Genomic DNA, 18,061 nt, shown 5'->3' with positions numbered 1-18,061 from the left:
TCTGGACTACTCTGCCTCCTTAGCAGGAGCCTTGCCCACTTATATGCCTGCATGCCAGGGAACCTTCTCTCTTGATTGGCGAGTCCCTAGCCATGATCTCCATTTCATGAGGGACCTCAGACATGCTCCTTTCACTCCCAGATCAGCTCACTTTCTGGACTACCCCACCTCCTAACCAGTAAGTTGGTCTACATGGGTAACCCTCCCAGAACTCCCTTCCCTGCCTCCTTTTATGTTTTGTCTTGCCTCATTAGAAGGTAAGCTTCTCAAGGGTAGGGACTGCATTGTATTATTGCATTTGTATTCTCAGTGCTTAGCATAGTGCTTGGCACTGTAGCCAGAATGGACTTTGTTTTCTTTGAATGACTCAGCTTGCCTCGTTGAGCTTCCCTGGACGCTGGGGCTTGCTCTTCCGGGGCAGGACCAGAGCTTCATGTGTGATGAGTCGTGGCGCTGGCTGAGGGGAGGTGTGTTAACGTGGTCTACGCTGGGGGAGGGGCCAAGTCAAGAACCAATCGGCCCTGGTCGTTCAGGCGGCGCTTGATGATGTCAAAGACTCTATAAGAGGGGAGAGGACAGCTTGAAGATCCTCCTTTCCTTTTCCGGTTGGAGCCAGAGACGCCTACAGCCGAAGCTGAGCTGCCGGTAGCAGAGCTGACTAGAGGCTAGTGGGTAATCTTCTTACCGTAGAGGGGAAGCATGTATACGATTTTGCCTTATACCATCTTGCTTCTCTGTGGCCTCCTAGTTACTCTTGTGAGGCGGACTTACTGGGCCTGGAAGCTTTTGATGAAAATATCAAAATGGGGACGCTGGTTTGTGGGATTGTTACTGTGGAGTGTAAATACATGCTTTAGTTCTCCTGCCTTCTGCCTAGAGAATTCCTTATATCCTGCGGTTCCGGACCTTTTAGGCACATATGAGATTCTCTTTGAAATCATAAATTCTGCCTTCCTAATATAGGCACATAATAAACTCTTAATAAATGTCCCATCTATCTATCTATCTATCCATCCATTCATCCAATCTATCATCTATTAATATATTAAATATATAGATAATAAAATAGCTTCACCTGCCTTAGACACATGCTGGCTGTGTGACCTTGGGCAAGTCACTTAACCTCTAGGTGTTCCAAGCCACTCTCTAAGACCATAAACTGCAGAGAAGGTGATGATTTGCTTTGGTAGAGGAAGTTCTTCACCTGTTGTTGCCTATCTTTGTGAAATCACAAGTCTGATCTCTTCCCACCCCCTGCCCCCTTTCCACACCCCTCTCCCACATTAGCTATTTTCTCTTCAAGCTTCATATTTTTCGTTGTTCTTTCATTTCTTCTGCTTACACCCATGTAGATGTTAATTAGGTACTAACGATCTTTAGGCCTTAACCAGAGGGCTCAGGTCCCTCCCTAGACAGACTCATTTGTAAAAAACCACCCAGAGATTTGGGGTAGAGAGAAAAGGGGAGAGAGTTAGAGCAGCACTAGGGAAAAGGAGGCAGCTCTTACTCCAGCCCCTGAATCCTGGCATGAAGAGAATTTTCCATCGATCCGTTAATGGCTTTATGGCTTAGCATCCTGGGCTCCATGCATTGGTTCTTCCTCATGGATTTATTAGTGTTTTTTTTTTCTCCTTTAAAACTAGCTATTTAACTTCTACCCCTTCCTTGGATGGTTCCTCAAACCCCACAAAACAGTCTTAGTAAAAATAGAAGAGGTGAGAATCATCTTAAGGAACTACATGGAGGCAAGCAGACAGCAAGTCCCTGGAGGATACGTCACGAGCTACATTGATGATCTGATACAGAAGCAGAGCGAGGTATTCAGTCATGGCACTGTACCCTTCAGCAGAGCTGAGAAGGACCTTTGGGATCACCCAGTCCAATCCTCATTTTACAGGCTAGGAAACCAAAGACCCGAGGGGTAAAATGATTTGTCCAGGGTCACACGGTGTCAGAACAAGGATTTGAACCTAGGTTTCCTTAATCCATCGTTCCTGCCATTATATTCTCACTGGCTTTTCTAGTAATCTATACTTTTTAAAGGAGTCCGATCTCATACTTAACTAATAGATGTCCCCTAGGATCTTCTCAAGGGCCACATCTAGGTTTATGAAACATCCGTGTGTTTTCATGACCTTTAAATATAGTTTGGTTTTGTCTGTATAAATTGTGTTATCTATTTACACACCAAATGGCACAGGGGGCAAAACACTAACACTGTGGTGAGTGAGAGGACCTCAGTTCGCATCCCATCTTCCCTGATGCTTCCTACTTCCGTAACTAAAAACAAGTCACAGCCTCCCTGGGTCTCAGCTTCTTGATGAACCACAACAACAGTAACTACTGGCATTTATAGTATATAATAACTAGCCATTGTCATATATAATGACATAATGTATAATATAATAATCATTAGCATATATAGATAGCACTTTACATATATTATTTCAGTTGAGCCTCGCAACAATGCTGGCAGGTAGATGCTATTATTATCTGACAGATGGGGAAACTGAGGCCCAGGTAAGTGAAGTGACTTGCCCAGCTAATGTCTAAGGCAGGATTCGAAGCTGATTCTTGACTCCGTTTGGTGCTCTATGCACACTGAGCTGCCTGTAAAATGAGAAGGGTTGGATTAGGTAGCTTTGGGGTTCCCTTCTAGCTCTGCACTACAATCCTATAAAATGTCAGATTATTTTGTTCATACTCCTGTTCTGAAGCTTAGTGGTGTTTTCCTTCCTTGCGCCTTCTTACCCTCCTGGTGCAGCAGTTCAACGCTTGAGTATAAAGTCAAGTGCAAGGCCATGCTCACTCATGGGGGCAGTATGGGAAGAAGGTGGGGAGGCTTCAAGACTGGGCTGAACATCTGCCAGCCCAGGGCAATGGCCTGGAGAAGTGGCTTGTGACACTAACCAGGGTCACTTGTTTTTGAAGGAGCCAAAGGTGGAGACGTATTTCTCAGATGCAAACATTGTCGCCTCCATCCTTGACTTGGTGATGGCTGGTACTGAGACGACAGCTACCTCCCTGCAGTGGGCTGTGCTGCTCATGGCCAAATACCCAGAGGTCCAAGGTGAGTCTCTGTTTCAACCTAACTCTGGCCGTGCCTTCTCTTTCTAGCTAAGCTGGCTGGAGGGAAGACTTTGCTATGTGGTTTCTTGGAGGGCCATAGGTTACTGCCAAGCTGCTCATTAGCCCAAAGCTCAAGAGAACTAATTTATAAGCTAATTTGTGTTGCTAAAGCTGGTTTTCCCTAGATGCTTCCCTTGGTGTCTCTTCTAAGACCTAGTAGTTAACCAAATGGTATTGTTTATTCCATAAATTATCACTGTTTGCAAAGCTCCAGGAGCCAGGGACCTAACTCCCTAGGGTGAGCGCCTCACGGGGGAGGGGGGGAGGGAGGGAAGGAGAGAGAGGGGGAGGGAAGGGAGAGAGACAGAGACAGAGAGAGGGAGAAGGAAGGAGGGAGGGAGAGAAAGGGAGGGAGAGGGGGGAGGGGGGCAGAAGTAGGGGGGGGGGAGAGAGAGAGGGAGAGAGAGAGAGAGAGAGAGAGAGAGAGAGAGAGAGAGAGAGAGAGAGAGAGAGAGAAAGAGAGAGAGAAGAAAGAAAAAAAGAAAAAAAAAGAAAACCACTCAATCCAGCAGGAAAAGAGTAAAACATTCTCGGTGCCGTCCTAGGTGCTAGAAAAACAAAGACAATAATGAAAACAGTCCCTGCCCTCAGGGAGCTTACATTCTAACTAGAAGGAAATGATATGTTCACAGATAAGAGACAGCCTAGCCATTGGATGGAGAGTGTACCTCTAAGCCATGGAAGACAGATTCAAGAAGTGCCTCTGACACAAACAAGCTGGATGACCCTGGGCGATAATTTCATAGCATTATATTGCAGAGAAGGTGCTATATTCATTCAGGAGCTCTCTGAACAGATGAAATTTCAGGTTTTGTCCCTATCCCCTATAGCTTGCTAAATACAGAGTAATTTCATGTGCAGACAAGCACTAACAACTTCATTAAGAAAATCCTCTTGGGTCAGACTTCAATTCAGGCCTTTCTGACTCCAGTGTTCCATCTACTGTGCCACCAGGTATGATGAGGATGAGAAGGTAGATTGGGATCAGATGTGAGGAGTCTCTGAAGGTGTTTGAGCAGGAGAGTTGTGATACCTGAACAGCCAACTATTGCTAGAAAAACCCTGCCCCCAGCCCCTAACTAAAAAACCCCAGTTTGTGTAAGAAAATCAGACTTAGTTCCTGCCGTTTGGCATTCAGTAGGTGTCCTTGGCACCCCCTCCCGCCCCAACTGTTCTGGGAGTATGGCGTATGGCCAAGGGAAGGGCCTGATGCTTAGCAATCTCTGTTTCTTTCCTGAGTGGGCTGAGAGACATCTCTATCTTGTGTCAACAAACCCAGCTGGAGCGTCCCTTGGTCTGCCTATGGCCTTGAAGGATGAAGGCCTCAGCCCCGGACATTCTCTTGAATTCCTTATTCTTATCTTATGTTGTGGGATGTAAATGGCAAATTGGACAGAGAGATCCTGGGTTGTAATTCAGTTGACACTTTGTCAGCAGTATGATATGCTGTACTTGCAGTCTGTTTAGGAGGTTCTTCTTCATGTATCATGATCACAAAAGTGGAAGAGGCTTGCCAAGCCTGCTAAAATAACATATGCAAGTTTCAAGAGATAATTAACCACTGCTCCTTGATCTACTGTATAAATTTGACTTCTCCACCCCAAACTCTGGGTCATTTTGATTTGGGTTGAACCCGAATGACCGCCGGCGAATAAATTCTCCATTTAAAACTTATACTCTGTGGAGTGTCTCACTCGCTCTCAGTATAACAGTATATTTGATCCATGTGTACTAGCCTGGTCGTTTGAAGACTGGGATTGGATTCCCAGCTTTGCAGTTACTAACTAGATGACTTTGGTTAAATCAATTCACTTCTCTATTTCCTAATCTGTAAAACGGGGATAATAAATAATCTATTATCCCTCAGAGGTATTAATAAAAATAAAACAAGATGACATGTGTAAAATTTAAAAAACAAAGAAAGGCCTGATATACAAAGTGGGGCTTGGTCTGGACCTTGACAAGACTTAGGGATTATGAAAGTCTGAGGTGAGAAGAGAGAGCGTTGTAGGTATGGGGGACGACCTGCAAAGACATAGAGATGGTAGATGAAATGTTGTAGATAAATAAAGAAGAGCAAGGAGACCAACTTAACTAGAATGTAGAATGTGTGTGTGTGTGTGTGTGTGTGTGTGTGTGTGTGTGTGTGTGTGTGTGTGAGACAGTGTATAATGGGAAATTATTCTAGAAGGATAGGTTAGCCCAATTTGTATTTGATCTTAGAGGTAGCAGGGAGTCATGGAAGCTTCTTGAACAGGGCGTGACATTCAGACCTGTGACCCCCACTCTCTCTCTCCTCCCAATGAAATGGAATGTTTACTAGATGAATCATCCAATGTTTTTTCAAAGCTCAGTGATCCATAGATCTAACTCCTTTGGGATAAACCCCCATCACACACCCTTTCCCTACCCCCACCCCCAAATAAACACTGATAGAAAGCAGGGGTGGTGAGTAACAATTCTGTAACAACAGGTAACTGTAGCTTAATCTGTTCCCACTAGCTTTAGCATCAGGGCTGTTCAGAGCTCATCTGAGCATATAGAAAAGCAGGGTAATCCTAGGCATGAAGGAGTTGGTGGGGGGATGTACTACAATGATACTAGGACCTCAATATAGACTCAAGAGATAGAGAAGGAGAAGGCAGCCCAGGGAGCCAGTTCTGAATCAATAAGTACAAATTATGAAATGGGGTTGTAGCATGGAAAAAAGAGGGAATTTTGAGTCAGAGGACCTGGGTTCAAATCCAGACTCTGATACATATTGCTTATGAGATTTTGAACAGATTATTTCATTCTCTGGGCCTTTGTTTTCTTATCTGAAAAATAAAATGGTTGGATTAGATTACATTTAAGCTTGCTTTCATCTCTAAATTCTATGATTTGTCTAATGTAATTACATTATCTTATAGAATTTATATAATTACATCATTGTGTTATCTGTGATCACATAGCTATGTATCTATTTATTCAACCTACAAGCCCAGTTCATGAACCCTCATTATCTCTCTGATGGAAGATAGAGCTTTTCCCTGATGCCACTCCTCTTTTCTCTTCCTTATCTTCCTTATTCTTATCCTCCTTATCTTCATCTCCTTTCCTCTAGCTCTCCTGCCCTCCCCTTTTCCTTCCCTTTCTTTCTCCCTCCATTTTCTTTCCTCCTCGTTCCCCTCTTCCCTTCCCCCTTTCCCTCCCTTTTTCCTTCCTTCCTTGCCTCCCTTCCTAAAGAGTATCTTCCTGGGCTGCTAGGTGGTGCAGTGAATAGAGCACCAGTCCTGGAATCAGGAGGGCCTGAGTTCAAATCTGGCCTCAGACACTTGACACATGTACTAGCTCTGTGACCTTGGGCAAGTCACTTAACCCCAATTGCCCTGCCTTCCCCCCTCTGAAAAAAAGAATGTTTTCCAATCACTACCCATAGAGATTAAAAAGAATATGAAGAGTTTGTTAGTTTAGGGTATTTTAGTGAGATGCCACCCAGAGGCAGGGGACCAAACCAGGATGATTTCCCAAGGTCTTTCTCAGTTCTGGTATTTGATGTGTGGCAGCTTGGATAGAGGTTGTATGCAAAAATTATACTGTTACAGTTAGTTGGTTAGATTGCAAGCTCCTTGAGGGCAGGGACTATCTTTTGCTTCTTTTTGTTTCCCCAGAGCTTAGGAGGATACATGCCACACAGTAGGTGCTTAATAAATGTTTATTGGTTGATTGATTGATTAGTTGGTGTTAAACTTTACCTGAAGGTACTGACACAGGATCATAGATTTAGAGCTGGAAGAGCCCTGGGGGGCATATAGTCCAACCTTCTCATTCTAAGGATGAGGAAATTGAGAACCAGAAGAGTTAAATGACTTGCCCAAGGTCATAAAGTGTAGTTAAGCTGCAGATGCAGGGGCTCAAGCCTGGAAGGCCACAACCTGACATTCTATCTTTTCACCATTCTGCCTCCCTTGGGCAGGACTTTGAGAGGAGGGATGGGGTGGCAAGAAGCCATCCCACTGACTTGGAAGGCAGGAAGTTTCCAGGGCAGCTACTATGGTCTTTGTGCGCTATCTTGTAACAACTCCACCCCTGTCAGGGGGTTTCAGGTCAATGTCCTTTCTCTGATCTTGGCTTTTGGAGGGGGTTGGGGAGGGGGCGGGATTCCTAGAACTGCAGTAGCTCAGAATCCCTCCTAGAGCCCTTTGCAAATAATAGTCAGAACTAGGAGTCAGACTTACTCATGGCAAGGGGATGAACTTCCCCTTGGTGAGTGAGGCAGTATAGGGCACCTCATTTACAAGGTCCATGAGAAACGCCCCAGAAGATAGAAGTTGTAAATTCATGTCTTTGTATTTGCATGAAAGAGAAAGGGAGGGAGGGAAGAAGGGAAAAAGTTTTTGTTTGACTTATTAGGCCTAGAGTCAGGAAGACTCATCTTCATGAGTTCAAATCCACCCTCAGACACTAACTGTATGACCCTGGGCAAGTCACTTAACCTTGTTTGGTTATGAATGAATAAATGAAGAATGGACTGGAGAATGGAGAATATGAATGAACTGGAGAAAGAAATAGCAAACCACTCCAATATCTCTACCAAGAAAACCCCAAATGGGGTCATGAAGAGGTGGGCACGACTGAAAACTCAACAATATGTTCAAGGTCTGGGCTAAGCATTTGAGATACAAAAGGAAGCAAAAGACAGTACTTGCCCTCAAGGAGTTTATGATCTAATGAGGGAGACAACATGCAAACAAATATATACAAAGAAAACTACATTTAGGATAAATAGGCAATAATTAATAAAGGGAAGGCATTAGAATTAAGAGGGGATGTAGAAGGCTTCCAATAAAAGATGGAATTTTAGTTGGGACTTAAAGGAACCCAGGGAGGTCAGTAGTCAGAGCAGAGAAAGGGGAGCATTCTAGGCAGAGGGGACAGCTAGGGAAAATGCCCTGAACTGAGAAAGATGAAGCCGGTGTCACTGGATAGGGAGTAAGTGAGATATAAGAAGACTGGAAAGGTAGGAGGGGGCTAGGTTATGAAGGGCTTTGAATGCCAAACAAAGCATTTTGTATTTGATTCTGGAGGTAATGGGAACCAGGTTGTTTATTGGGCAGAGAGGTGACTTGATCACTGATCTAAATCTCTGGCTTATGCCACTGCTTTGGAATGTTCTAAGGGGAGTTCTCTCCTCCATCTCCCATGTCTTTACACGGATGGGGATTTGACCAGAGGAGCCACTCTTAGCAGCAGCGTAGAAAGGATCGGATCAGACTAAACCCTTTGCATCTTTCGTTTAGCCAAAGTACAAGACGAGCTGGACCGAGTCCTACAAGCAAGCAGGCTACCTGAATATGAAGACCAAAAGGCACTGCCTTACACCAATGCAGTAATTCATGAAATTCAGAGATTCATTACCCTTCTTCCCCATGTCCCTCATTCCACATCGGTGGACACCCATTTCAGAGGGTACTTTCTCCCCAAGGTAAACTATTCCTGAAAGCACAACTTTAATCTATGTTTTGATCAAAGAAATTACATCTTGTGGTGCTATCATTAGACTGCTGGCCCTGGAGTCAGGAAGACCTGAGTTCAAATCCAGCCTCAGACATTTATGGGCTGTGTGACCCTGGATGGATCACTTTACCCTGTTTGCCTCGGTTTCCTCCTCTGTAAAATGATCTGGAGAAGGAAAGCTAATAGCACTTACCTCCCAGGGCTGTTGTGAGGGTAAAATAAGATGACAATTGTAGAGAGCATTGTAAGCGTCAAGGGCTATATACATGTTAACCGGCTAAGTGGTGCAGTGAGTACAGCCCCAGCCCTGGAGTCAAGAGGACCTGAGTTCAAATCTGGCCTCAGACCCATGAGACCTTGGGCAAGTCACTTAACCCCAATTGCCCTGCCTTCCCCCCTCCAAAAAAAAAAAAGAATAATGCCAGGGTTAGTAAGCCTGACTATTTTGGGGGATGCTTGTGTCCTCAATAGTGATAAGGAAGTTTGGAAGAGTGGAGAATTTGGGGGCAAAAAGATAAGGAGTTTTGTTTGGGATGTATTGGATTTGAGATGTTCCAAAAGCAGTAGGTTATATGGGGCTATAGCTCAGGAGTGATAGTAGAGCTGGGTACAGTTATGGAAGAAGGCAAGGAGTAAAGTATGAAGGGAGGTCCTCAGCAAAGAGGGAGAGGTCAGGGGATATGGGAGATCTGAGAGGAGAAGAGAAGGTTTGTAACAGCTCTGTCCCTTCCCATAGGTGAGTTCCCCAACCAATAGACCTCATCCATCTTCCCCATTTTTTTTTCCTGCATGGTACAGCCTGCCCCCAGAATACTGCTCACTGTTATAGAATCTCCTATTTCCTTCTATCAGAGCAGACCAGCCTTGGACACAAGGAATCAGTTCAATTTCCCATGCTAGAAGAAACACACTATGGGATTCAGGATCAGGACATCATCAAGAGCAGGGTCTACATTAGAATCAGAGTGTTGCTTTATCTGGTCTCATCCTCTTTGTCGAGCTCATTCTAATCCACCTCCAGATGTACAGGGCAGAGTCCAAATAAGAAAACCTCATGAGTTGGAACAAATGCCCACAGTTAAATTTTGTGTTGTGTGTCCCTATATCCTTCTAGAATTGGGCTGAGACTGATCATAGAACCATAGTTCTGGAGCTGGAAGGGACCTCAGAGGCCAGCTGGCCCAGTTAACTGCCTCATCTTGCAAATGAGGAAACTGAGACCCAGAGAAATTAAATGAGTTGACCAAAGTCATCTAATTCCAGAGCCCTTCTTTCTACTGTATCTCACTGCTTCTGATGACTTGGGTTTTTGTTAAATTCAGAGATGTTCTGAAAGGGTTTTTGAGATTATTCAAATATTTGCAGAGCATAGGCTTAGACTATTCATGGCACAGGTGAGGAGACCAGAGGATGGACTTAGTTCAGGGGACTGGAAGACCCTGACTCATTGTAATTGCTTAATAAATGCATGTGATTCACCGACGGACTGAATGATTGACTAGCTGACGGGCTGGCATCAAGCCCCAGGTTAGCTCTACGGAGATTAGCTACTAACCAGGATCTTTTGCAGACTTGAAGAATTCCTTTCTACCCTCTTCTGAAGTTTCCAGCAGCGTGTGTGGGTTTAGAGAATGTGAATGAATTTTAATGTCAGCAAAATAATTTTGATGTTGGTCTGACCAGAATTTGGAAAGTCAATCAACTGGGGGAGGGGGGGAACAAACACCAGCTGGTGTATTATAGAATTTAACAGAACGGGGTTCAAAGGGGACCCCAAAACACTCGTTGATTAGTGTACTGATTCTAAAGTCTACCAGAAATTAATTTTGCATTGTCTGTCTCTATTTAATGTTCATTAGTGTGAATATGTCAACAAGGAAGCATTTTAATAATGCTCTGTCCTGACAAATAATGTTCTGACAGAAGCACTTACTATGTATTTGGGGCTTCTAGGGGGCCTGGTAGATAGAGCACAGGCTCTGGAGTCAGGAGGACCTGAGTTCAAATCTGGCCTCAGACACTTACTAGTTGTGTGACCCTGGACAAGTCACTTAACTCTGTTTGCCTCAGTTTCCTCATCTGTAAAATGAGCTGGAGAAGGAAATGGCAAACCACTACAAGAAAACCCCAAATCGGGTCACGAAGAGTCAGACATGATTGACATGACTGAACAACACAAGCAACAAACACACAATAAATGCTTGATACATGTTCATTGATGGATGGTTGAACTATATCACATACATAGGAATGCAGAAAAAATGGCTCCTCTAGGCCCATATTTTCTGTCCCTTTCATTTCAAACTCATCCTTCATTCATTGCCTAGCCAGCCCTCTGCCAGTTTGTTGCCTGATGGATGACTTGCTTGTTACAAACGAATATTTGCAAATACACATAACCACAAAGGATACAGAAGGTTCTCCTTATTCATGTTAGATTCCAGAGAGCCCCCAAAAGAGCTTAGACTCAAAATCAACATTGGTTCCTGGCGCAGAACATAAGCACCTTGAGGGCAGGTACTGCTTCACTTTTGTATTTGCATCCCAGAATCTAGCATTGCGCCTGATACACAGTAGGCACTTAAGAAATGCTTGTTGATTAAGGCAAGATGCTTCAGATAGTTTCCCAGTTTCTTCCCAAAGCACTCAGTTTTTCAATGCCCTTTCAATTTTTCTGATACTTTCAGAGAGAAAAAAAAAACCCACAGTTAGTTTCTAATGGTCTTTAAGATCTTCTGATTTCCCTTTTGAGAAACAGATAGTGAATTTGGGATTGGATTTAGAGTCAGTCTGAGCAGAGTTCAAGTCCTGGTTTTTGACACATACTAGCTGCATGCCTGTAGGCAAGTCATCTAATCACTAGTCATTCCAGGAAACTCTCCCAGACAATAAATTATAAATGAATTGCTGATTTGCAGGGGTAGAGGGAGCTACCCAACACAAATTAAATTTTAAGCTTGGACAAAATACCTCCTCCTTCTTTTGAGTTTATATCCTCAAACTTTTATTCAATTACAAATGATAACAATATTATCTGCCTTTCTGATAGTCCTATGGAACATTATACATAAAATAGTGAGATAGCTATATTGTAAAAAAAAAAAATTCTTTTAAAAAAATTTTTAATTGTTTCTTCAAATTAATCTTTACTTTCCAATATCACTTTTCCTACATTGAGTAAATTAAAACAAAAACCTGAAAAATAAAACCCTTAACACACAGCTTGGTAATCCAGCAAAACAAATTTCTACATGAGCCAAGTCAAAAGCGTCTTCCTCCTTCAGCATTTCAAGTTCATCATCTCTCTGGCAGGAGGTGAGTGGCATGCTTCATCTTCATCCTTTTGGATTCGTGGTTTATCATTACATTGATGAGAGTTCTAAAATCTTTCCAATGGGCAGCTAGGTGGTGCTGGGGCTCTGAGTTCAAAACTGACCTCAGACGCTAGCTGTGTAATCCTGGGCAAGTCACTTAACCCTGATTGCCTCCTCCCAAAATAAATAAAGTCTTTCCAAGATGTTTTTCTCTAGAATGTTGTTATTGTATACATTGTTCTCCTAGATCTGCTCATTTCTCTCTCCATCAGTTCATAGAAGTCTTTCCGGTTTCCTCTGAAACAATTAATTTCCCATCACATTCATATGCCACGATTTGTTTAGCCATACCCCAATGGGAAAATAGCCCCTTACTTTCTGATTCAGGACCACCACGAGAAGAGTTGTTATAAATACTGTTTTACATCCAGATTCCTTTCAGCTTTCTTTGATCTATTTATTACTATTTGGGGATTTGAGTTATTGGGAACTATTTCGAGATTTGGTTCTCTTTGAAAGTATCTGTTTGGGGATCTATTTAGGACTATTAGAGGTATGGCTGGGTCAAGGGTATACACAGTTTGCCTACTTTGCTCTGGGCTCAGAGCCTTCCTCAGGTAGCACCACCCAGCACCAACCTTCAGAGAAAAGCAGCTTATTCTGTGCCAAAGAACAGGAGGCATTGAATATTTGAAATTTCAAGTTCTGAATCCAAACACAAGGAGGAATTCCTCTCCTTGAAAGGGTCCTTCTTGTCTCTAGCGATGCGAACTACTTGTCATGATCCATCTTGGAAAACCAATCCAGAGATCAAGGGAGCCTGGTATAGAAGAAAGTAGGAGACAGAAGAGCTCTGTTAAAATTCTGGGTCTGACACTTACTACCATGTGACTTTGGGGAAGTCACTTCCTTTCTCTAGGTTTCAACTTCCTCTGAAATGATGGGGCTGGTCTAGACGGCCCTTCCACCCTTAGATCTATGATCCTGGGCTCTTGGTAAAGCATTTATATCACAGAGAGGTCAAGAGCCAGCATTTTTGAGAGTACGAGGAACAATAAGAATACAGGCAGGCTTAGGGAAATAGTAACTGGCATTTATGTAGCACTTGAAGATTTGCGAAATACTTCACAGATATTATCTTTACAACAACTCTGGGAGGTTAGTGCTACTGCTATTTTATAGGTGAGGAAACCGAGGCAACCTGAGGTGAAGAGACTTGTCCAGGGTGACTCCAGGTCTTGTCCTCTAGCCATTGCACCATCTAGCTGCCACTAATGGGAGTGGGTAAGGACAGGGGAGAAGAGCCAATTTTATTGAACAAGTATTTATTAAATATCTTTTTATGTGCAGGCCACTGTGCTAGGTGCTGGGGACACAAAGATAAAATGAAAAATTGTCCCTGTCCTCAAGAAGTTGGAGGATACAAAGTAAAAAAAAAAAGATACATCAAATGGCTGAACAAGTTGTGGTATATGATTGTGACAGAAATGACAAGCAGGATGATTTCAGAAAAGCTTGGAAAGACTTACACAAACTGATGCAAAGTGAAGTGAGCAGAACCAGGAGACCATTGTACATAGTAACAGCAACGTCATATGATAAAGAACTATGAATGACTTAGCTATTCTCAGCAATACAGTGATCCCAAAGAATGCATGATGAAAAATTCTGTCTACCTCCAGAGAAAGAACTGATGTCATCTGCATACAGGCTAAAGTATTTGTTTTTCCTTCCTTCCTTCCTTCCTTCCTTCCTTCCTTCCTTCCTTCCTTCCTTCCTTCCTTCCTTCCTTCCTTCTCTTCTTCTTCTTCTTCTTCTTCTTCCTTCTTCTTCTTCTTCTTCTTCTTCTTCTTCTTCTCTTCTTCTTTCTCTCTCTCTCTCTCTCTCTCTCTCTCTCTCTCTCTCTCTCTCCCTCCCTCCCTCTCTCCCCATCTCTCTTTCCTTACTGTAGAAATGAGTAATATGAAAATGTTTTACATGATTGCAAAAAAAAATTAAGCTGCCTTTGTTAGGGTCCATGGATTTATTGGTGTGAGGAGTTACTATGGAGGAACTTTCTCTACCTATGAAGATTAGTACCTTCTCTGCAGCTTTCAGTCTGACACTATTTTTACTAATTGAGGCAGTTACATGACATTGTGGATAGAGCACTGGACCTAGAGTAAGAAGAATTATGTCTAAATCCGGTTTAAACACTTACTAGATGTGCCAGTGTTAGATAAGTCACTTAAAGTCGTCTGCCTCAGTTTCTTTATCTATAATAGGATAATCAGAGCACCTTCCTCCCCAGGTTGTCATGAGGATCATATAAGACAATATTTGTAGTAGCAGTATTGCTGTTTAGTGTTTTTCAGTTGTGTCTGACTCTTCCTGACCCCATTTGGGGTTTTCTTGACAAAGTTACTGGAGTGGTTTGCCATTTTCTTCTGTAGCTCATTTTACAGATGAGGAAACTGAGGCAAACAGGGTGAAGTGACTTGCCCAGGGTCACACAGCTAGTAAGTGTCTGTGGTCAGACTTGACCTCCTGAAGAGGAGTCCTTCCTGACTCCAGCCCTGTACCCTATACAGCACTTTGCAAGCCTTAAAGTGATATATTAACTATTATTAATATTATATTGATGTACAAATAGATCATTAAATTAAAAATGTTTCATTCACCCCATGCTTCCCATCCCTACCTCTCTTCTAGGGCACCCCTGTCATTCCCCTGATTACTTCTGTGCTTCTTGATGAGACTCGGTGGGAGACCCAATGAGTTCAACCCCAGCCACTTCTTGGATGCGGATGGGAACTTTGTGAAGAAGGCGGCTTTCCTTCCCTTCTCTATCGGTAGGATCACAATTCACATTCTTCCAGGCCACCCATGCTTCTCCACACATTCTTTCTTCGTTTCATTGTTTGTTTGTTTTGTTTGTTTTGTTTCTTTCCTTCTTTCTTTCTTCCTTCCTTCCTTCCTTCCTTCCTTCCTTCCTTTCTTTCTCTTTCCCTTCTTTCTTTCTTCTTCGTTCTTTCTTTTCTTTCTTTCTTCTTCTTTCTTTCCTTCTTTCTCTCTTTTTCTTTCTTTCTTTCAGAGGGTGGGAAGGCAGGGCAAATGGGGTTAGTTGACTTGCCCAAGGTCACCTAGCTAGTAAGCGTGTCAGTGTCTGAGGCCGGATTTTGAACTTCTGACTCCAAGGCTGGTGCTCTACTCACTGCACACCTAGCTGCCCCCGACACATGTCTGTATACTTTCGAATGCAGGTTTGGGAATCAAAAAGCTTGGTTTGACTCTCAGCTTGACGGTGCTTGCTAACTCTATCGTCAAATTCCTTTTCCTCTCTGGACCTCAGTTTCCTCACCTATAAAATGAAGGGCTTGGACGCAGAACCCAGCTCTTCTCCCCCTATCCTTGTGCTATGGAGGCAAATGCCATTATCCCCATTTTATGAATGAAGTAACTAAGGCACAGAGAATGAAGAAAGTCTAAGTATACACAGATAGCTTGCAGTAGAGTCAGGAGTAGAACCAGGTCTTCCTGACTTCCAGACCAGTTTTTTCCCCCACTAAAACAAATTGCTTCCATTAATAAATAAAATTCAAATAAATAAAAATTAAACAATTAAGGTCCTACCTTTGTAAAGCATGGGGCTAGAAGATGCTGAAGGATACAAACTGCACAAAGAGATGTTTAAATCTCTGGGATGCTGGAGGGAAGATAGAATGTATAGAGGCAGTAAGAGTGGTATGGTGCAAGAAAAACCGGGGAATCAGGGGAGGCTCCCTGGAAGCAGGGGTGCTAGAGCTGATCAGAATCTTAAGTAGGCAGAATTGTAAAATAATAGTTTATTTTGAATTCTTCCTCTTCCTCCTCCTCTTGTCAGGATCTCCTCCCTATTGTGGGACCCTTCTCACCCAATCCCTAGGCCCCTACACCTCCCCCCCTCCCCTGCTGACATTCCTAAGTCCACCTACTGTGCAACCACACCAGATGCTGACCTTCAACCTACCTCCCAAATGACCTGATCTGATCCAGTCCCTCTACCTCTCATATTCAATTGAAATGGCTCATCTGATCAATTAATTTGTGCCAAAGTGGCAGTGGACAATCAATTATACTGCCCCCTCTCACCTCCCAGAGAAATAAAAAAGTTAGCGAGGGTCATAGGATCATCTAGTCCGTTCTCCTTATTTTCACAAATCGGGGTGGGGGAGGGGAAAGCAAATAAACAGCATAGCACCCACCATGTGCCACTGCACTTCAACACCTAGAAATAACCCAAGTATTATGTCCTTTGAGTCTTACAACAAACATCCTTCGGTAAGGGTAAGTGCACCTATTATTCCTATTTTGTTGTTTAATTGTTTTCAACTCTTCAGGACCCCATGTGGGGTTTTCTTGGCAAAGATACTAGAGTGGTTTGCATTTCCTTCTCCAGCTCATTTTACAGATGAGGAAACTGAGGCAGACAGGATGAAGTGACTCGCCCAGGGTCACATAGCTAGGAAGTGTCTGAAGCTAGATCTGAGCTCAGGTCTTGCTCACCCCAGCCCAGGGCGTGATCCACTGCACCACGGTCAGCCTCATGAGGAAAGCTGTGGCCCAGTGGGTGAAATGACTTATTCTTTTAGCACCTGGGCCTCCAGACTTTGAGTTAGGTGATCATTCCTCTATGGTCTATGCTTCCTCTCTCTACCAGTGTGTTTATTTTGAAATGCATCTTCAGGCCAGTGGTAGGGATTTCAGATAGACTTATAACAAATTCTTACATCCAGGGAGAATTTGGGGGTGGGGAGGAAAGGGGACAAGTGGGCAGCGCAGAAGATAGTCTGCCCCTGGCGGCAGTAATTCCAGAAGTGAAGGGGGAGACCATTCCTCAGACAGTGTGGCGCAACACCTCCAGGGCCCAGATTGCAGAACCCTGGAAGAAGGGACACAGAAGTGGGGGAAGGCAGGTTCTAGAAGAGGTATACCCAGAAAGGTGACCCTGGGAGCAGTGGCCTAGGATTGAGTAAAGGAGAAGGAGCTCCTCATCTGGTTGTGAGATAGGTGGGCTGGAGACCCTGGATGTTGGTACCCAGGGGCAAAGTCATGGTCCCCCCACCCTAATTAAACCTCTGATCTTACCCATTGGAAAGAATTGGGGTGAGATGGGTGGGAAGGGGCAAGGGAAACTTTCCACACCTATGAAATCATACCCTCCCTCCCCCAAGATAGCTACCCACTGGGGCCTGAGTGCAGTAGGACCTCCAGCCTGAGGTTTTTTTTTTTGTTGTTGTTGTGTTGTAGGCCGCCGTGTTTGTATAGGGGAGAGTCTAGCCAAGATGGAGATGTTTCTATTCTTTGTGGCCCTGCTCAGAGATTCACTTTCCAACCCGCCCCCAGGCATCAAAGAGTCTGACCTGGACATCACCCCTGAGGCAACCTTCACAATGAGGCCTCAGCCCCAGTCAGTGCGTGCAGTGCCAAGGCCCTAAGGAACAGCAGCAAAGAACAATTCCAGGCTACTGTGGGGATGGATGCCTCTGATTAAATGGCAGACACCATGCAATACAAGCATCCTCCCTTGGAGGCAGAACTGTGAGAAGGACCGAACATACGTTTGATATCCTCACACCTCTCTGCTCCCCTTGTCAGTAACATTCTTTTTCATCACCCTGACCAACACCTAGCTATCCAATGTCTTTGTGATTTCTGCCTTCATCCCTATCAAAACCTGCCAAGGAGCTGCATTAGCAGGGCAATAAACACAACATAGATGATAATTGTCAATATGCCTATGTGGTTCTGTATCACAAAATATCTACATATAAAAGGTAGAGGAATTAAACTATTTATCCAGACACCAAAGAACCAGATCCCAAACCAATAAGCGCAATCCATCACAGCACTAAAGAATTCAATACACAATATGACAGCATGGAGCCTCGCCATCCATAACCTTCCTCTCCCCGCTGGGGCCTTGCCACACACATTCACAGCACAGCACATCTCAGCTCTCTCTCCTCAGTTCTAATTGCTCTCTCTCTGCATTTCCTGTGACACACTTTCCTTTTCCTCTCAGCAAGCTCCTCCCACCGCATGTGACTTAGGCTCCTGTGACAAAAGCAAGTCACATGGCCTATTAATGGGTGGGAAAGATC

The 18,061-nt window shown here is 43.8% G+C and overlaps 1 protein-coding gene across 1 annotated transcript in view; it reads left to right on the top strand.

Annotated features, from left to right (window-relative positions):
* LOC118835591 (cytochrome P450 2W1) overlaps window positions 1–17,395 on the top strand; it is a 41,832-nt gene extending 24,437 nt beyond the window's left edge. The window contains 6 exon segments of the mRNA XM_036742820.1: window positions 1,644–1,817; window positions 2,932–3,070; window positions 8,409–8,593; window positions 14,631–14,686; window positions 14,688–14,770; window positions 17,208–17,395. Of these exon segments, the coding sequence (XP_036598715.1) occupies window positions 1,644–1,817; window positions 2,932–3,070; window positions 8,409–8,593; window positions 14,631–14,686; window positions 14,688–14,770; window positions 17,208–17,395 (825 nt within the window).
* The last annotated feature ends 666 nt before the right edge of the window (window positions 17,396–18,061 follow it).

The sequence above is a fragment of the Trichosurus vulpecula genome, chromosome 1 (genome assembly GCF_011100635.1).
Source record: "Trichosurus vulpecula isolate mTriVul1 chromosome 1, mTriVul1.pri, whole genome shotgun sequence".
Lineage (NCBI taxonomy): Eukaryota > Metazoa > Chordata > Mammalia > Diprotodontia > Phalangeridae > Trichosurus > Trichosurus vulpecula.
Note: the sequence above shows the minus strand (reverse complement) of the source record. Positions and strands in the feature narration are given on the sequence as shown.